The 21,298-nt window shown below is 43.6% G+C and overlaps 1 protein-coding gene across 4 annotated transcripts in view; it reads left to right on the forward strand.

Moving 5' to 3' along the window:
- PTPRM (protein tyrosine phosphatase receptor type M) overlaps positions 1-21,298 on the forward strand; it is an 893,280-nt gene that overhangs the window by 325,643 nt on the left and 546,339 nt on the right. For all 4 annotated transcript variants that reach the window (XM_066353181.1, XM_066353183.1, XM_066353180.1 and 1 more), the window contains exon 3: positions 17,127-17,398. In XM_066353181.1, coding sequence (XP_066209278.1) covers positions 17,127-17,398 — 272 coding nt within the window. The remainder of the gene's footprint in view (positions 1-17,126; positions 17,399-21,298) is intronic.

Here is a 21,298-nt window from a genome sequence, read left to right on the forward strand (position 1 = left end):
CTTAATGAAAGAAGTGAGAGGTATTTTAAAACCTTAAGTCTTACTAAAAATGTTAAGAAGTTATACAGTATTCTGAAGGAAAAAATCACTACAAACTAAATAGTGGAACTTCTGTAAAAGTAATTTTCTACCCCACCAAGCTTAGAGATACAATGGTAGAATAATATAGCTAGTGTTTCTAGATCACCTACCCCATGGACTAAATCAAGTTGTACTGAATTGAACTGTTTAATGAAATTATCAGTTCTACAGATTGAAAATAGCAAGAGTAATCAAAAGCTTTTTTCATAAATTCTTCATAAATGATAATTGTAGTATCTAACGAAGGGTAAACTGTTCAATATATTATGGTATTTCGAAGGATATTATGGATACAAATGGAACATTTTTGGTAACATATCCTTTTGCCAAAGACCTGAGCTTTACTATCTTTACTTTTTTTCAGTACGTTTGTTTATTTTTTTATTTTTTTATTTTTTTTTTCTTTTTATTTTTTCTGAAGCTGGAAACAGGGAGAGACAGTCAGACAGACTCCTGCATGCGCCCGACCGGGATCCACCCAGCACGCCCACCATGGGGCGACGCTCTGCCCACCAGGGGGCAATGCTCTGCCCATCCTGGGCATCGCCATGTTGCGACCAGAGCCACTCTAGCGCCTGAGGCAGAGGCCACAGAGCCATCCCCAGCGCCCGGGCCATCTTTGCTCCAATGGAGCATTGGCTGCGGGAGGGGAAGAGAGAGACAGAGAGGAAAGCGCGGCGGAGGGGTGGAGAAGCAAATGGGCGCTTCTCCTGTGTGCCCTGGCCGGGAATCGAACCTGGGTCCTCCTCACGCTAGGCCGATGCTCTACCGCTGAGCCAACCGGCCAGGGCTCAGTACGTTTGTTTGTAAAATCAATTTTCTCTTCCCCTGTATGTATATATGTGTATACCTATTTATAGATGTAAATATATGTGCATATATGTGAATATGTTTAATTCAGAAAGTTTATATTGATACTTAGATGATTTTTTAAAGATTCGGTCAAATTAAATTTTCAAATCTGTTACCCTTTTTTTACTCACATGTCCGACCAAATGCTTTTGGAAAGACATGTTAATTTTCTGGAATGCATTTTCAGTGATATATCATAAGCCAAAATTCAGCCCTTCTGGACGCTGTTTAGCTTTTACAAACTTTATCACTTAAAACTTGGATTACGAAAATATTCAATTCCATACGGGTAAAGACCACACTTCTGTATACTCATCACCTAGATTCAACCAGATATTATTAGCATTTGCTGAATACCACACTGTCCCCAAACATGGAGTCTTACAATGATAGCCATCACTGACAGTTGTGTGTGTCACTTTGGGGGCTTAGCTGAGTGGCTCTGTCGTTCCAGCCTTGCGTGCCTGTATTGCCTGGGCTCCCTCGTGGGACAGCAGTTCAGACGGAGGTTCAGCCGGGAAGGCCTTCCTGTGCTCCCAGCTTTCCCCAGCCTCCAGCAGGCCAGTCCCAACTCATCACCCGAAAGCTTTTTCCTCTTCTCTGGCAGCCTTAGGTTTATTTATCAGAATTGGATTTTATTTCTTTATTTTATTTTATTTTTTTGTATTTTTCTGAAGCTGGAAACGGGGAGAGACAGTCAGACAGACTCCCGCATGTGCCCTACCGGGATCCATCCGGCACGCCCACCAGGGGGCGATGCTCTGCCCATCTGGGGCGTCGCTCTGTTGCGACCAGAGCCATTCTAGCACCTGGGGCAGAGGCCAAGGAGCCATCCCCAGCGCCCGGGCCATCTTTGCTCCAATGGAGCCTTGGCTGCGGGAGGGGAAGAGAGCGACAGAGAGGAAGAGGGGGGGTGGAGAAGCAAATGGGCGCTTCTCCTATGTGCCCTGGCCAGGAATCGAACCCGGGTCCCCCCGCACGCCAGGCAGACGCTCTACCGCTGAGCCAGCCGGCCAGGGCCAGATTTTATTTCTTTATATACATTGGTATGTGAGCATATGTATGTGTTTTTTTATTTTACTCAAGAGGATATAATGTTCTTCCTAAAGTTATCTAACTGACGGTCTGCATCATAAACAGAGAGGCAGCATGGTGTCATGCTTAAGGGCACAGACTCCGAGCCAATTTACAAGGGGGATCATATCTCATCTCCAACACTTACTCGCTGAATGACCTTGAAGAAGTAACTGAACTTCTTTATACCTCAGCTTTCTTATCTTCTGTAGGAGTTAAAAGAGTTAATACATATAAAGCACTTAGAAGAATGCCTGCTACATATTAAATATTATATATATGTTAGCTGCTATTACTTCTCATATTATAGTATATTTACCTATTAAACTGCTTGAAGCAGTTAACAATTAATTTTGTACCTACAATTAACAGCTTTCACAATCACCATTAATTCCTGTACCATTTTACTCTTATAATAAAAAAGTACATTTATAATTCAACGGACTCGGTAAATTTTTAACATTTATTCATATTAGGAGATATTTCATTCTGAGTTTTACCTGGAATGATTACGTATAGCTGAAAATTAATATTTTTCTATTTCAATAAATCCAAATGGCATGCCTGGTTTAGGATGACCTTGTTATGCTGACTAGATATGGAGAGCAGTAGCCCATACAATCAGATGATCATTGAGACACGTAATTACAGGGATGCCAGAGATTACCTCCAAGTAGGCGTTCGACTATTCCATCTTCCTAAGCTAAGGCCAAGTACATTTGGATAAGAACCAGGGTCAAGGCTTAACTTTGACACGTGCTTACTGGGTACCAGGCAGTCTTCTAAGAAGCATTCTGCCACAGCCTCTCTGAACTGGATATCATTGTATCCCCATTTCTTGAGGCATAGGGAAGTTAGCCCACTCGTTCAGTGACATCCAATAAGTATCTGAGTCAGGACCCAAAATCAGGCTGACCTGGCTGCGCACTGGACTCCAGGACAGCCCGAACCGGGATGTTCCACACTGGGATGTGCTTCCCTGAGATGCGTACTTGCCACGCTAGTCCACGAAGCCCTTAGAACAGCTTTCACAGTAGGTGTTCTTTTATTTATAGGTGAATCAATGAGGTCTAGGGTGATTTCCATCAGGCCACAGGGTTAAGTAATTTTTTTGTGTGTGTGTGTATTTTTCTGTAGCTGGAAACAGGAAGGCAGTCAGACAGACTCCCGCATGTGCCCTACCGGGATCCACCCGGCTCACCCACCAGGGGGCGATGCTCTGCCCATCTGGGGCGTCGCTCTGTTGCGACCAGAGCCACTCTAGCGCCTGGGGCAGAGGCCATGGAGCCATCCCCAGCACCTGGGCCATCTTTGCTCCAATGGAGCCTTGGGTGCGGGAGGGGAAGAGAGAGACAGAGAGGAAGGAGAGGCGGAGGGGTGGAGAAGCAGATGGGTGCCTCTCCTGTGTGCCCTGGCCGGTAATCAAACCCAGGAGTTCTGCACGCCAGGCCGACGCTCTACCACTGAGCCAACCAGCCAGGGCTTGGGTTAAGTAATTTTTTGTGAGACTTCTCTCCTAGCCTGCTCAAAACTGGTCAAGAATGTGACTGTCCTTATGGTCTTTACTATTAAATGAGTGATAGATAAATTGCAGTGCTTCCTTCCTGTATATATGGAGTTTCACCAGAACCTCACATGCATTGGGTTTTGAAATTTTTACATAATTAGAGATTCACTCGTGTTTGAAACTGTACCTGGCTTTGCTTTAATTTAAATTTCTTGATTTGGTGATGAAGATGGATCTTTTCCCAGGCATCTCTTTACTAATTGTATGTTTGTTAACGTGAATTGCCTTTTCAGGCCATTTGCTAATTATTTATTGATATCTTGATGCTTTTCCTAATTAATTAATCCAATAAAGTCCTTCGATTCCAGACTGTTTACATCATTAATAAATTCGGTATTGTATACATTAATGTGAGGAACAGTTTGATTTCCTCCACTGATCAACCTTGTTTATGTTTTTGTAAAATAAAAACTTGGTCATTTTATTTTATTTACTTTTCAATTACAGTTGACATTCAATCCTATATGAGTTTCAGATGTACAGGATGGTGATTAGATATTTATATAACTTATGAAGTGATACCCCTGCTAAGTCTAGGACCCCGTCCTACCCCAAATATAGTTGTTATAATTATCAGTTATATTCCCTAGATTGTACTTGATATTCCCATGATTATTTGTAACTGCCCATTTGTAATTCTTAATCCTTTCCGCTTTTTCACCCAGCCCCCCAACCTCCCTCCTACCTGGCAACCATCCATTTGCTCTCTGTCCCTGGGTCTGTTTTTGTTTGTTTGTTTTTTCTTTAGATTTCATGTAAAACAAAAATAGGGTGTTTGTCTTTCTCTGTCGGACTTATTTCACTTGGCATAATACCCTCTAGGTCCATCCACGTTGTTGCAAGTGGTAAGATTTTATTCTTTTCTATGGCTAATATTCCACTGTCTATATGTACCAACAGCTTTTTGAATCCACTTGTCTATTGATGGGCACTTTGGTTGCTTCCATATCTTGGATATTGTAAATAATACTGCAGTGAACATGGAGATACATATATTTCTTCAAGTTAGTGCTTTCAGTTTCTTCAGATAAATATCCCAAACTGGGGTTGCTAAGTCATATGTTAGTTCTATTTCTAGGTGTTTTTTTTTTGTGTGTGTGTGTGTTTTTTTTTTTTTTTTCTTCATTTTTCTGAAGCTGGAAACGGGGAGGCAATCAGAAAGACTCCTGCATGCACCCGACCAGGATCCACCCGGCATGCCCACCAGGGGGCGATGCTCTGCCCCTCTGGGGCATTGCTCTGTTGCATCCAGAGCCATTCTAGCGCCTGAGGCAGAGGCCACAGAGTCATCCTCAGCGCCCGGGCCATCTTTGCTCCAGTGGAGCCTCGGCTGCGGGAGGGGAAGAGAGAGACAGAGAGGAAGGAGAGAGGAGGGGTGGAGAAGCAGATGGGCGCTTCTCCTGTGTGCCCTAGCCGGGAATCAAACCCGGGACTCCTGCATGCCGGGCCGACGCTCTACTGCTGAGCCAACCGGCCAGGGCCTAGTTCTAGTTTTTTGAGGAATCTCTGTACTATTGTCCATAGTGCTTCACCAATTTTCAGTTCCACTAACAGTGCACAAGGGTTCCCTCTTCTCCACATCTTGTCAATACATGTTTGTTGATTCATTGATGATAGCCATACTGACATGTGTGAGGGGATATTTCACCATAGTTTTCATTTACATTTCTCTAATGATTAGTGACATTGAGCATCTTTTCATGTCTGTTGGCCATCTGTATGTCTTCTTTGGAGAAATGTCCAATCTGGCCCTCTGCCCATTTTTAAATCATTGTTTGTCTTTGTGTTAAGTTGTATGAGTTGCTTACCTATTTTGGATATTAAACCCTTATGGGATGTATCATTAGCAAATATCTTTTCCCATTCATTCAGTTGTCTTTTTGTTTTGTTGATGGTTTTTTCTGCTGTACAAAAACTTTTTAGGTTGATATAGTCCAATTTGTTTATTTTTTTATTTGTTACCCTTGCCTGAGAAGATGTATCCAAAAAATATTGCTAAGCATCCTATTTTGATAAAAACTCTCAGTAAAGTGAGACCATAGGGAACGTACCTCAATATAATAAGGCTTGATATAACACACCCACAGCTAATGATACTCAATGGTAAACAGCTAAAAGTGTTTTCCTTTAGATCAGGAACAAGACAAGGATATCCACTTTTATCACTTTTATTCAACATAAATTGGAAGTCCTAACCACAACACTCAGGTAAAAAAGGAAATAAAAGGCATCTAAATTGGAAGGGCATGGTACCATATATAGAGCACCCTAAAGAATCCACCCAAAAACTATGAGAACTGATTAATGAATTCAGTTAAGTAGCAGAATACAAAATTAATGCTCAAAAATCAGTTGCATTTTTATACACCAATAACGAACCATCAAAAAGAGAAATTAAGACAATAACCTTGTTTAGTTTTGATAATTTCTTCTTTCGGCATTTTGACCCAACAGTGCAACCTCTGAGTGGCTCTGACTTCTTACCCCAGCCAGGCTAAGGAAACATCTTAAGCAGGATTTGGGGTTTCCTCTTTAAGAATAGGGGGAACTCTCACTCAGGGGACATTAACAAAACCCTTGCAGTATTTCGGAGAACTATTATTTTGTGACAGAGCACCACTATAATGGTTTTGCGAACTTTGGTTTATATTTTATATAGAAGATAACTGTATCATTTTTTTTTTCTTAAAGCAAGGAATAGTTTAGCTGGTAGACAATCACCAGGTATATCTGGGAAAAAGAAATCAACAGTAATTTAGGGGAAAATTAAGTGGAACTTAATATTGTTATGACTTGTATCATCCTGAGATTTAGAACAAAAACAAACTAGCTTCTAAAAATGTCAAGTAATAAAAAGCCTGACATGGGAAATTAATCAGTCTCTTAAGGATGTTATAAACTCTCTACCTGTCACTCCTCCATTGTTATGCTTGTGGCTCATTTCCTGAGATATAGTCATTAGTGTCGTCACATAGTTAAAGTTTGTTTGCTTTACTGTTTGTTTTTTATTTATGAATTATAAAACACACACCTAGCATTTTCCAGCCAAGCCAGTGAAGCAGCTTGTCTGGATGACACACTGTACTGTAGTTAGTTCTCATTGAAGCTTCACTTTCCTTACAAAAGGAGAGCGTGTTGCTTTTCTCAGTGGAACTCCAGGGTTTCTTCCATTTTCCATGAGATTCCTCCTTCTTTCTTTTTCTCACATGATAATTGGGACAGAAAACTCTTTTTTTAAAAAAGAGTTATTAGTTGACAGTTCTAAATTCACAAATTTTACAGGCACTTCGGGTTGTCATTATGTAAATGTGGCTAATTTTAATGGATCTGATTCGTTAATTTTGTAAATTTTTTTCTATCTGTGCTGAATACATATATTTAAAGTATGATATTCAGCTAATCTTTGACGGTCTTGCTGGAGGAATCAGTCTAAGTTTTGTTCTCATCGTGCCCGGCATGGATGGGTGTTCCACTGTCATGGCTAAAAGTGACTAGTTAAGACGAATGAATTGATTTCGGTCAGCATAGTATTTTTATGAATAAAAAAAATGGTGAAAATACCCATTCAGTTACACCGTGAATCACTAAATTGGCGATGGTTGTTTGATATAAATGTCTTCAAGCAAGTGTTTCTTGTTTGTTTGTTTTTTGTATTTTTCTGAAGCTGGAAACGGGGAGAGACAGTCAGACAGACTCCCGCATGCGCCCGACTGGGATCCACCCTGCATGCCCACCAGGGGGCGATGCTCTGCCCCTCCGGGGCGTCGCTCTGTTGCGACCAGAGCCACTCTAGAGCCCGGGGCAGAGGCCAAGGAGCCATCTCCAGCGCCCAGGCCATCTTTGCTCCAATGGAGCCTCACTGCGGGAGGGGAAGAGAGAGACAGAGAGGAAGGAGAGGGGGAGGGGTGGAGAAGCAGATGGGTGCCTCTCCTGTGTGCCCTGGCCGGGAATCGAACCTGGGACCCCTTGCATGCCAGGCCGATGCTCTACCACTGAGCCAACCAGCCAGGGCCTTCAAGCAAGTGTTTTATGAACACTTTAGGTATAAGAACTATGCTTGTTATAGACTTTATAGGACATAGACTGATGTGGACCTCCCTTGGGAAGAACAGATGCGTGGACTCACTGGTCTGACCTGTAAGAAGTCTCGTGTCAAGTGAGCTCATAAACTCCCTCCAAGTGAGAGCACCAGCTGGACTTCCAAGAGTGAGGAGGCTGCACAGTTAGTTGGAGAGTCGGCTTCCCTGTGATGTGGTGTTACTTCTTTGCCCTCCTGCTGTATTTTCATGAGCATATGAGGAATGTGGCAAAAGTCAGCGCGGCTAACAAATGGCCTTGCCCGGTAATTGTTGGCAATGCACAGGAAAGGCGAGGAGACCGAGGACGATGGAGAGGGAGACAGGACGTTTGGATGAAGAGACAAAATTTTTATTAGACTTTTATTCTCTAGTAGTTGCAAAGTAATTATTGTTTGTACAAGGGAGAAATTCTTGAAAGGGGCATAGAAAACTGTAGCTTAAGGAGGAGGCAGGACATCTGGTCTGTGGAATATAAATGTGGCTGTGGCGACAGCTGTGTCCTCAGGCTGAAATGGGTGCTAATAGGTATTTTTAAAGGGATGGTGGCACCGCCACAGAGACTTTGTTCCCTTTGAGACCTGCTCCCTGAGTTCATTTACTTCTCCACAGGTTTCCGCTTTCCTGTTTCACAAGGTTTCTCATCAGAAAAGACCTTTTTTAGGACGATTGTTAGTATTGGCTGAAGGAACTGGAGGAGGGTTGTAACCTGGTAGCTTGATCGTTGAGGGGTAAGCTTAATTTGAAATAACAAATTAAAAATAAAAGACCTCCTTACTGAGGAGTCAGAGCACACTTTAGCTCATGTTGGTTTTGGTTATTGGGGAGGAGTTGCAGTCTGGCCTTAAAACACTTGTGGGCTGTGAAATCGATTGTGGGTTGCACCCAGCATTCACTTACTTATTTATGTTGCAAACTGAAATAGGGTAGAACAGGAAATATGAACATAATACACATGCACACGGTAAGAATCATAGTGACACTTTTTTTTTTTCATGAAAGTTTGTGCCCTGGCCAGGTACTTAGTTAGATCATTTTCCTTATATGCCGAGGTTGCAGGTTCGATCCCTAGGCTGGGCACATTCACAAATCAACCATTGAATGCATGAATAAGTAGAATAACAAATCAGTGTTTCTTTCTTTCTCTGTGTCTAAAAATAAATAAAATATAAAAAACATTTAAAGAAAAAAAATATTGGTTTTAGAGCATTGCCTTTTAATAGTAGAGCTTAAATATAAAAAATTCTGATTTTCTGATTCCCCTTGCTCTAAAAGATACTGTCAGTGGGACCCTTTGGTGAGGTAATTATTCTCTGTGTTTCTTCAAGTCATTCCTGTTGGAGAGAGGTAGTGAGATGGAGTATCTGGAGCACTTGGCCTAGGCACTGGGTGGCACATTGTATGTCCTGCCTTCTCCCTTTCCTAGGAACAGCCGGGATCGGCTGTGATTCTGCAGGCCCGGCCTCCTGGACCCTCCTGCTCTACCGCTGGCCTGGCAGCCAGGTCCGTCCTGCATCCCTGTGGATTGGCCCTCAGTGTGTCTCTCTACTCACCAGGGGCGCGTTTGCCTCTTCTCTATGGTCTACTTGCATCCTAGCTCTGTCTTTGTTTTCCTCTACCGCTTTTTATCATAGTTGTATGGCTTGAGTTATAGCCATTATCACTGGGTTAAGAAACCAGAGAATTTTTTTTTTCATTCCTCTTTTTCAGTTAATCTGTCTCAGTGTTCTTCCACTGGTAAGAACAATAAACGTATGTGGGTACCAAGAATGCCATACCGCTTTAACTTGAAGGCTGTGCACTCAGTCTGGTCTGTAGATGGAGGCGGGCCACACGTTGCTCCTGGACCTGACCAGGACAGAAATTGAGCAAGTCTTTGCAGACTTTTAGAGGAATTTGACAGGTTATTTTATGTTTATTTATTTTAATAACAAATTAGTGCTTGTATTGTTGCATGCCTTTTTATTTCCTTTTTCTAAAAATCAGTGTTTCTTGTGCTTTACATACACTTGGGCTGCAATGCACCAGAAATTTAAAAAACTGCTCCTCTATCATAGATTGTTTGAAAAGCACTGATCTGGATAATTAATTGTTATAAAGCAGCGGTTCTCAACCTGTGGGTCGTGACCCCGGCGGGGGTCGAACGACCAAAACACAGGGGTCGCCTACATATGTATTTCCGATGGCTTTAGGCAACCCCTGTGTTTTGGTCGTTCGACCCCTGCCGGGGTCGCAACCCACAGGTTGAGAACTGCTGTTATAAAGGGTATATTTAAATAGGTCAAAGAAGCACAAATGGCTAGGTAAACTAGAGCCACCATACGTGCTTAGCAAAGATAGGACTTGTAAATTTTGTATGTGGTTTTTGGATATTAAGTTCATAAATGCGAAGGTGTGGTGATAGAGAAAAAAGAAAGATGAAACAGCCAGAGGGAGTGATAGACTAATGATCTGTGTGCTTTTATTAAAACTAAGAGACCTAAAAGGTGAATTTTATTATAATGGCCTTAAAATTCATAAAATGCTTCTGTCTGTCAGCCAGTGTTTCATAACACACACAATTCTCTCTTCCTGCTGGATGACAGAAAACACTGCCTTTTTTGTTGTGTGCACAAAGCTTCTCAAATGTAGCAAGAGAATCCATACAGTGTCCTCTCAGCCTTTAAATCTCTAGAGCCCCGACCACACTGATGCAAATTTTAATGATGGAGTAGAAGGGAATAACTAATTATTCATAGTTATTGCTGCTGTCACAAACAATGATGGAAGATAGTCTAATCAAAAGCACTTGCCAGTGGATATGATTAAGCTAAATTTAATTCACCCAAAGATTCAAGAATGTGAGCATTGCATTTTCTCATAACGGTTTTCCTTGCCAAAAAATTTAAAAAGGTTCTTTTTAACGACCTTCAAAGTCTGTATGGAAAGACTGTCCTGCTTGAAGCTGACTCCATGGAGCCTTTGTCATTGGCCGGCAATGCTATACTCTCCACTTTCATACCAGTGATTTCATTGTTTTCTTAGCTAAACACAAAGAGAATTTCTATGCTAATTTGAATTCTGAGTTCTTCCATTTATTTGCCCAGTTGGAGGGTTTTTTGTAGCGAGAGAAAAAGTTAAGGAAATACCAAGGGAGACCCAAATTACTCTTGGAGAACTCATTTCCTCACGGTCAAAACATTGAAGTAGAAGGTGAAAAGTACACATTCAGTTATACAGGGATATTAAAAAAAAAAGACTTAGTCTAAAATTGAGTATAAATGCTTTGAGTTTTTTAAACATCTGGCTGGTGAGTTGACTTTCCCTTCGCAGCAAATCAGTGATAAAGTCGAACAATTAAAAGACCTCTCCCCCAAGCTCCCCCCCCCCCATTCTTTATGCACAACCGTGAATTTACCGGAGGATTCTGGGTTGCTAGATGATGCCAAACGTAAATGTTCACACTTTCCTCTGTAAACTCGCTATAAGACAGTAGTGCAGCACTGTCAGGAAGTACTGTGTTGACTGAAATGTCACCTTCTATCTTTTGAAACCATGGAGTACATTGTCATGGTCACACAGAAATATAATTTTCCTTCCCTAAGCTTAAATGTGAAGGGCAAGGTTTAGTTCATTGATTTTTGTAGTACTTTTTTTTTTCCTGAAGTTGGAAATGGGGAGGCAGTCAGACAGACTCCTGCATGCGCCGACCGGGATCCACCCGGCATGCCCACCAGGGGGCGATGCTCTGTCCATCCGGGGCGTTGCTCTGCCACAATCAGAGCCATTCTAGCACCTGAGGCAGAGGCCTCAGAACCATCCTCAGTACCCGGGCAAACTTTGCTCCAATGGAGCCTTGGCTGCGGGAGGGGAAGAGAGAGACAGAGAGGAAGGAGAGAGGGAAGGGTGGAGAAGCAGATGGGCGCTTCTCCTGTGTGCCCTGGCCAGGAATCGAACCCGGGACTCCCGCACGCCAGGCCGACGCTCTGCCACTGAGCCAACTGGCCAGGGCCTGTAGTACTTTTTAAATACTAATGGTCCTCTCTCATAAAGAGAGGAAATTTAAAAATCATCACGGAGGTGAACTAGGATAGGATCAGGAAGGTTGTGGAGTGGGCAGGTGGAAATCTGCAGAGCTAAATGCTAAATCATCGCAGACAATTCAGGAAATGTGAGGAAACAAAGTAATCATAGTGATAATCAAACATTTCTTGAGCTTATGCTACATGGCACGCGATACCCTAGGTAAATTTATATGCATTAATCATTCGTTGGGGCTGCACAGAAATACCAGCTGAGAGACTGAAGGAAGAAAAGGAGACCTCAGGGGAGCGTTCCAGAGAACAGGTTTTTCCTCTAAAGAGTTGTGTGTGTGGACATCAGAATGATGCTCAGCTGGTTCCTGGGCAGTGGGAGGAGGGGTGACTTGCCTGAGACTCTGGAGGCAGCCCAGGCGGAACTGCTTTCTGAGGCCAGAAAAGGTGAAGGAGGAAGACAGTGCAGGTGGAATAAGTGTTTCCACCAGCCCTGCCCACGTGTTCTTGGAACATCTTCGACTAATTTTACAAAATCACACAAGATACGTCTTGAGAGAAAAATGGGGTTGAGGCAGACCCCTCAGAACCTATGCAGTTTTGTAGCCATGTTACTGGACTACAACTGGTCTGGGGTTCGGGTCGCCCATCGCTGCAATAGCCATTAAGCAGAGACTGGGTCTGAGAGGGCAACCGGCATCTTTAATCAAGGTTGACAGCGACTTGAAAAGACAGGCGGCCTATCCTAGCCCAAAGCCTGCCTTACAGTCTCAGGTGTGAGAGCTGATTATGTACCTTTACAGGTGAGGTCGGTGCAATGGGGGACGTGCAGTTAGTCATAAAGTAGGATAGCTGGTTCCTAGCATTGTAAGAGTCCATCAAGCAGGGTGGCCGGTTCCCAGGGTTATAATTTCTTTTTCATGCTGTTCTGATATAATCATGATCTTTATTGCTTCTTGGGCACCAGTTATCTCCTCAGGGGTATGGGAGCATCCAGCTTCATAGTTCTCCTGCATTCCTGGGTGTGGTGGGTACTAAAGACAATCTAGGAAATAGGTTACATGTGGTGCACTAGCAGTCATATGTGTGTGTGTGTGTGTGTGTGTGTGTGTGTGTGTGTGTTATTAGCTGTATATTATATCGATATCCTATCAGCCAGAGAACCAATTAAAACAGTAATAGTCCTAATCGGACACTACTGGCCCCATAAACTCTTATCTGGCATTCAGTATCCCAGTGAATCCATCCTTTGCCCTGTATCCTAGGGCTCCGCCTCCTCCTTCTCTCTGACAGGCCCTCAAAGTCATTCCCTTAGAACAGAGAACTGCTTTCTGCCAACTTAAAAATATGATCTGGGGACCTGGCTGGTAGGCTCGGCTGGAGCGTCGTCCCGGTATGCCAGGAGCTCGGCTGGAGCGTCGTCCCGGTATGCCAGGAGCGCAGGGTCAGCTGGCTGGAGCGTTGTCCCGGTATGCCAGGAGCGCGGGGTCAGCTGGCTGGAGCGTCGTCCCGGTATGCCAGGAGCTCGGCTGGAGCGTCGTCCCGGTATGCCAGGAGCGCAGGGTCAGCTCAGCTGAAGCGTCGTCCCGGTATGCCAGGAGCGCGGGGTCAGCTGGCTGGAGCGTCGTCCAGGTATGCCAGGAGCGCAGGGTCAGCTCAGCTGAAGCGTCGTCCCGGTATGCCAGGAGCGCAGGGTCAGCTCAGCTGAAGCGTCGTCCCGGTGTGCTGGGAGCGCGGGGTCAGCTCGGCTGGAGCGTCGTCCCGGTGTGCCAGGAGCGAGGGGTCAGCTCGGCTGGAGCGTCGTCCCGGTGTGCCGGGAGCGCGGGGTCAGCTCGGCTGGAGCGTCGTCCCGGTGTGCCGGGAGCGCGGGGTCAGCTCGGCTGGAGCGTCGTCCCGGTGTGCTGGGAGCGCAGGGTCAGCTCAGCTGAAGCGTCGTCCCGGTGTGCTGGGAGCGCGGGGTCAGCTCGGCTGGAGCGTCGTCCCGGTGTGCTCGGAGCGCGGAGTCAGCTCGGCGGGAGCCTCGTCCCGGTATGCCAGGAGCGCGGGGTCAGTCCCCCATCAGGGAGCATGCAGGGATCTATCAGTGAAGGCATAAATGAGTGGAGCAACAAGTCGATGTTTGTCTCTCTCTCTCTCTAAAATTCATAAATATTTATAATTTTAAAAAGATCTGATCCAGGATTTGTCTTCTTCATCAACTGTGTTCTGTCCCTTTTAAACTCAGGAGGGGGCGGAAGCGCCCCAGCTCTTCACCTGTTCCTGCAGTCAGCCTGGCAGCTGAACAGGGTGGAAAGAGGGATGGCTCTGAAACTATGAAACTGCCTCCTGCCACTTTGGACTCAGCAAAGGCACTCCTACAGGATTTTTAGCTTTGTTTAAAAGCTATCCCACAGCCTCTTATCTAAGAGGAAATATGCCTCTGATCACTCTAAAATTTTAATGTCCTACAAGAAAATCACACATGAACAAAGGGACTTCTGTGTGATATGGGTGCTGCTCCCCGATTTGCTAGTCCCGTTTGAGCTCATCTGTGTTACAGAAGCATGCCATGTAACAAAACAGACCGGATCTGGCTCAAAGAGGGAAATAAAGGAGACAGGAGTGTAAAAGTTAGAATCCTTTGAGTATGTCAGTTAGAATGTCACCCTGACCTCAATTGCTCGAAAGGCGGACAGAGCATTTGTGCTGGGATGGAACATATTGACGTATTGGAGGGTAGGCTATGTCGCTAAGAAAACAGTGTTTTGGGAAGCCCTGGTGATTTCCTGAACAGTATGGTGGGAAGTTACTAAGTTTATCCAACCTGTGAAAAAGGACCCCATCTGTTTCAGCTTTATCCACAGACTTCACTGGATTTAGGAAACACAGACTTTTGCTGCCCTTTGCATATTGTCATGTTTGCCACTCATGGTCGTCGTCCATGTTTAATTGATGGAAACGCAGCAAGAAATGATATTATTGGTGGTGTGGCCATAAGAAAGGTTTTTGGTGAGTCAAAGTTTGCCTCAAGGTTGTGTCTTGCCTTAGTCTACATTGTCGCTATGCTGCAAGTAACAGAGCCCCTGATGATTGAATATGGAATAAATCTGCTTATACCTATGTTACTAAGAGCAAAAAATACAATTTTAAGTCATGTTCCAAACATCAGTAGCCTGCTTGAGATTTCTTAGGGGCTCGGTCAACCCTGTATATTTTGAAGATTGTCTACGTCCTGTAGTATGAAGCTCTCCCAAATCATTTCAATGGCATTCGTTTGCCACTTGTTCCCTTTCGCTGTCCCCAGAACTTTCTTAAATCACATTTCAGTTTTTCCTTATTACTAGAATACATGTTCCAAAGATAGCCCTTCCCTCGTGGCTTGGCTTCTGTATTTGCAGGAGCATAACATTCATCTCTTGCAAAATTGCTCTATTTTCGAACAGCTACGGCAATTTTCCTTCGCCGTTGTGAAGGGGTTTGTTTTCTTCATGTATGCTCAAACAGCGCTCAGTGAAACGTGGTTATTGGAGTGTGGCAGGGTGAGGAACGGGCTGGAAACTCCGAGGCTCAGCGTTCTAGCGCTGCCACTCACTCATCCTAAAAGCTGGATAAACTGCTTCCTAATCTCTCTACGAGGCAGTTCCCATTTATCTTATGTGGTGTTAACACTAGCTCACCTCATAGAGGGACACTGAGGGAAGCAGCCATAAGTAAACATGTGCTAATACTGGTCCCTGAACAATAGCCTATTCGTTTACAAAGGAATATCTACATTGTTTCTTTCTAATTCAGTCCTCATAGTAATTCTCTGGGAAAGGTAGTCTTCTCATTTTGCTATTTAAGAAATCATAGTTTGGGCCCTGGCCGGTTGGCTCAGCGGTAGAGCGTTGGCCTGGCGTGCGGGGGACCCAGGTTCGATTCCCAGCCAGGGCACACAGGGGAAGCGCCCATTTGCTTCTCCACCCCTCCCCCTCTCCTTCCTCCCTGTCTCTCTCTTCCCCTCCCGCAGCCAAGGCTCCATTGGAGCAAAGATGGCCCGCGCTGGGGTTGGCTCTTTGGCCTCTGCCCCAGGCGCTAGAGTGGCTCTGGTCGCGGCAGAGCTACGCCCCGGAGGGGCAGAGCATCGCCCCCTGGTGGGCAGAGCATCGCCCCTGGTGGGTGTGCTGGGTGGATCCCGGTCAGGCGCATGCGGGAGTCTGTCTGACTGTCTCTCCCCATTTCCAGCTTCAGAAAAAAAAAAAAAAAGAAATCATAGTTTGTAGACAAGCTAAAAACGCCCCACTTGTTCTAGTATTGTATATCTATGTTTAAACATATGAATGGCGTATACTAAAACATATTCACACGTCCTTGGAACTGATGGTTCACTTAGAGGAGAGTTTTAAAAGGAATATTCAAGAGTAATCAGTCTCCTCAGTAGAAATCATGAGTTCAGCCACACCTGAGTAGTATTTTATTTTTCGACATCATACTCCAGATTTAGGTGTTTTCCTTCAGTTTTAGTACATGGTTCCTCTCTGCTAAAGAAGACTTATAATAACCTACTTTCCATTTTATTTTAGAACATTTTGCTTTGACCTTTCTTTGTGTGATATATCAAATTCATACAGTTATTTTAGTTGTATTTTCTGTTGGTTTAAACATGAGGAGGGCCCGAGAGGCACAGCAAAGCCAGAGTATCTGGCCAGCTTGACTCCATGTGGAAACGCTTCCATGGCTGGGTTAGTGTCAGATCTACAGATAGAACTAAGATCACGGAGACTTCTGAAAATGACCGTCCTCCAATTAGTGCAAAGATTGCCTCAGTATGCCCTGTCGTGAAAACACCCCCATTATCAAGAAGTCGGTTGTATAGAAATGGGGCAGGGCTTGTAGGGCTGAACTGCAAGAATTTTATTATATTGACTATAAGGAGCATCATAGGGCCAATAAATTTTTAAAGATTCCACAAATGAGATCAGTCTGTTATCCTTCTCAAGCATATGTGAGAATCTTAAAGTGTGTGTAATTTCCAAATGGTGGTACTATTCTAATGCAACATTGCTCAGTGGAACTTTGTGAGATGATGGAAAGGTTCAGTATTCCTGCCGCCCAATAGGAGAGTGACTAGCCACATGTGGCTATTGAGTACTTGGAATGTGGTTAGTGTGACTGAGAAACTGAGCTTTTAATGTTACAGAGTTTTAATTGATTTTCATTTAAATAGGCAAGCACATGTGGCTAGCGACTACCAGGTTGATCAGTGCATGTCCGCAAATTATGCATAGTTCTGTTGCTTAGGAGACTAATTGCAGTAAAATCAAAGGAATTTCCCATTCACTGATCTTGAGAATACCTTTGTGGTGAAAATGTATGAAAGAGCTGGGATTTTCAAAGCCTAAGTATCTGTGTGGTTTTTCAGGATCAACCCATGTAAATGATGGTGACTTTTTAGAAGTAACCAGAAAGTCGTGTTTCAGATGATGACTGGATTTCTTTTCACAGGTTCCTTCATGTTGGTGAACACATCAGGAAGACCGGAGGGGCAGAGAACCCACCTCCTCTTGCCTCAGCTGAAAGAGAATGATACCCACTGCATTGATTTTCACTACTTCATATCCAGCAAGAGTAATTCTGCTCCCGGGCTACTCAATGTCTACGTGAAAGTCAATAACGGACCTTTGGGGAATCCTATCTGGAATATATCGGGAGACCCGACGCGCACATGGAACAGGGCAGAACTGGCCATTAGCACTTTCTGGCCTAACTTTTATCAGGTATACACTTTGTTTTCATTTCATGTTTTGATGCATCCTCTAACTTCTAAAAATCTCATTTTGCATTGTATAATGAGAAGATGTATAAGAAGTGTTGGCATTTTCTATACCAATGTGAGGAAAGTTTACACTGTTTGATAGGGAGTGTGTTAAGGCTTTGTTTGTGATATTACTTTGGGAAAGTAGTAAAAGACACAATTCAAACTTGTTTATATACAAACATTGCTTTAAGAAAATAAAAGCAGCAGGGCTGAAAGTGCTATTTGCAAAAATAGTTTGCTTTCTATATTAAGTAAGCCACATCTGACCTAGGGAGACATAGTACTTGATTCTAAAAGAAGAATCCCCTTCTTCCATCAGTGGCTGTCAGGAGTAAGTGAGTTGTTTCTCCAGTGGGGATCAGCCAGTGAGGTGCAGGGCCTTGCTACTACTCCCATAAGCAAGGGGAAGAAAATACCGCATAGCCTGACCAGGTGGTGGCGCAGTGGATAGAGCGTCAGACTGGGATGCGGAGGACCCAGGTTCGAGACCCTGAGGTCGCCAGCTTGAGCATGGGTTCATCTGACTTGAGCAAAAGCTCACCAGCTTGAACCCAAGGTCGCTGGCTCAAGCAAGGGTTACTCGGTCTGCTGTAGCCCCTGGTCAAGGCACATATGAGAGAGCAATCAATGAACAACTAAGGTGTCACAACAAAAAACTGATGATTGATGCTTCTCATCTCTCTCCGTTCCTGTCTGTCTGTCCCTCTCTCTGACTCTCTCTGTCTCTGTAAAACAAAACAAAATACCCCCCCCACCACCACCAAAACCAAGACAATACCGCATAGAGGTCAAGGCCTCTTCCTACAGGGCTGTTGTCCTTGCTGCTGTTAGTCAAGGTGTTCTCCCGAGACTCACATTGAGTTCTCATTTAAAGTCAAAGGCAGAGGTCCAGAAGTTGAGAAGGGGCACAAAGGCAACCTTGATGTCACATGGTGATTGTCAGAGAGTGCCTGTAGTACAAAGGCACCGTGACTCGGGGACAAAGGTGGAGAATTAGAGACAATGGCAGTTGCTGCTCGTTCTCTTTTTGTCCACAGCTCCTTTAAAAATAACTTGAAATTTAAAAACAACTCAGTTTCGAGCTAAGAGGATGCATTAAGAGAACTGCGATATTTTGTTTTTCTTTTAATTCCTTTGGCTCACTCAAGAGCCAGATGGAACATGCAATCAAGTTCATCTCTCCCATGTAACTGAGGTGCTCAGCTAGGCTCAGGGAAGGGACGGAGAGTCCTCTCAAGGCTGCTTGTCCTCCGAATGGCGTGAATGGCACCAGGAATTCGTACCACAGGCTGAGTGTTGATTAGAGAAGGTGTATCAGTTCCTCCATTCCTGGATTTGATAGTAGAAGTATAGGGGCTGTAATTTCTTAATTTGTTTTTATACCCTCACACCTGTAACAATTTCTGGTATTTAATAAGTGATAAATGTTTTCTTTTTTTTTTTTTTTTTTTTTAATTTTTTTTTTTTTTTTTCCATTTTTCTGAAGCTGGAAACAGGGAGAGACAGTCAGACAGACTCCCGCATGCGCCCGACCGGGATCCACCCGGCACGCCCACCAGGGGCGACGCTCTGCCCACCAGGGGGCGATGCTCTGCCCATCCTGGGCGTCGCCATATTGCGACCAGAGCCACTCTAGCGCCTGAGGCAGAGGCCACAGAGCCATCCCCAGCGCCCGGGCCATCTTTGCTCCAATGGAGCCTCGGCTGCGGGAGGGGAAGAGAGAGACAGAGAGGAAAGCGCGGCGGAGGGGTGGAGAAGCAAATGGGCGCTTCTCCTATGTGCCCTGGCCGGGAATCGAACCCGGGTCCTCCGCACGCTAGGCCGACGCTCTACCGCTGAGCCAACCGGCCAGGGCGATAAATGTTTTCTTAAGTAGAAATGAAAAGCTAGTAAAAGCTGTTAATTCACATATAAATTGTTAAATCTTTATTTAGAGTACACTTAGGCAATATATTTTAAAGGTGTTAAAAATTTGGGTAGGTCAAAAAAAATTTGGGTATGTCTAAATTTAGCAATTTACTGTTAGGAATTCATATTAAGGAAATAATGCAGGGAGGTTGTAAATGATTAATTACAAGCATTTTCTTGGCAGTTTATTTATAATAATGAAAAATTAGAAACTACTATCTAAAATAATAAGAGATTAGTTCATTTATGCTTCCTGAATACAAAAATTTATTTTGCAACCATTAAGAATAATGTTGTGGAGAACCATTTAATGATGAATTTAAGCTTATGTTATTAAATGGAAGAGACCTATATAAAAAACATGTTAACTCCATTGTTTAAATTAAATATATCTATATTCTACAATATATGTCGAAATAGATTTTTTTTTAATAATTTTATTTTTTTAATGGGGCGACATCAATAAATCAGGATACATATATTCAAAGATAACATGTCCAGGTTATCTTGTCGTTCAGTTATGTTGTATACCCATCACCCAAAGTCAGACTGTCCTCTGTCACCTTCTATCTAGTTTTCTTTGTGCCCCTCCCCCTTTCCCTCTCCCTCTCCCCCTTCCCCTCATAACCACCACACTCTTATCAATGTCTCTTAGTCTCACTTTTATGTCCCACCTACGTATGGAATAATGCAGTTCCTGTTTTTTTCTGATTTACTTATTTCACTTCGTATAATGTTATCAAGATCCCACCATTTTGCTGTAAATGATCCGATGTCATCATTTCTATGGCTGAGTAGTATTCCATAGTGTATATGTGCCACATCTTCTTTATCCAGTCATCTATTGATGGGCTTTTTGGTTGTTTCCATGTCCTGGCCACTGTAAACAATGCTGCAATGAACATGGGGCTGCATGTGTCTTTACATATCAGTGTTTCTGAGTTTTTGGGGTATACACCCAGTAGAGGGATTGCTGGGTCATAAGGTAGTTCTATTTTCAGTTTTTTGAGGAACCACCATACTTACTTCCATAATGGTTGTACTACTTTACATTCCCAACAGTGAATGAGGGTTCCTTTTTCTCCACAGCCTTTCCAACATTTGCTATTACCTGTCTTGTTAATAATAGCTAATCTAACAGGTGTGAGGTGGTATCTCATTGCAGTTTTGATTTGCATTTCTCTAATAACTAAAGAAGATGAGCATCTTTTCATATATCTGTTGGCCATTTGTATTTCTTCCTGGGAGAAGTGTCTGTTCATGTCCTCTTCCCATTTTTTTATTGGATTGTTTGTTTGTTTGTTTGTTTTATGATGAAATAGATATATTTAAAAATGGTTACCTGCCCAGCTAGTGATTTAATCTTTTTCTTTCTGCCATCTGTCCTAGTCTAAAATTTCCCCAATATACTTGTATTGTTTTTCCTTATAAGACAAAAATAAAAACTAGTTTTTATTTCAGAGGAATACATTCTATTTAATGAATTACCTTCTTTTTTGTAAATATATTTTCTGTGGTATAATTCAAAACTATGGCCTCTGGGGAAAAGTCCCGTCTTTCATGGGGGAAAACGGAAGCAGCGCACATGGGTTTAGCTAGACGAGGAGTCAGGGCTGTTGTACGGTGGACTAGCCTAGGAAGCTAAAGATTTTTAGAAGCTTCTTTTGGAGGAGACTTTCTAAAAGTAGAGAAGGCCCTGTTCTGCGATGTGCCTCTGGAACATGTGCTATGCTCTTTAATAGGCTTCTGTTGGACAGAGGCCTGGAGAACACGATTCTAGAAAAGATTAGCAGGTATGTCCTGCTCACATGTGCCCTGGTTTTTCTCTCGTTCTTTTGATAAGAGTCCTCTTTCTGGCTTATATTGATATATAGGTACCTTCTCGTCTTCTTGTGTGTGCTCATGTGATCTTTCCTCCACAGAGAGTGCAAGCTGATCTCTCTTCCTCTTC

Source organism: Saccopteryx leptura, chromosome 11, assembly GCF_036850995.1.
Source record: "Saccopteryx leptura isolate mSacLep1 chromosome 11, mSacLep1_pri_phased_curated, whole genome shotgun sequence".
Taxonomy (NCBI): Eukaryota; Metazoa; Chordata; class Mammalia; order Chiroptera; family Emballonuridae; genus Saccopteryx; species Saccopteryx leptura.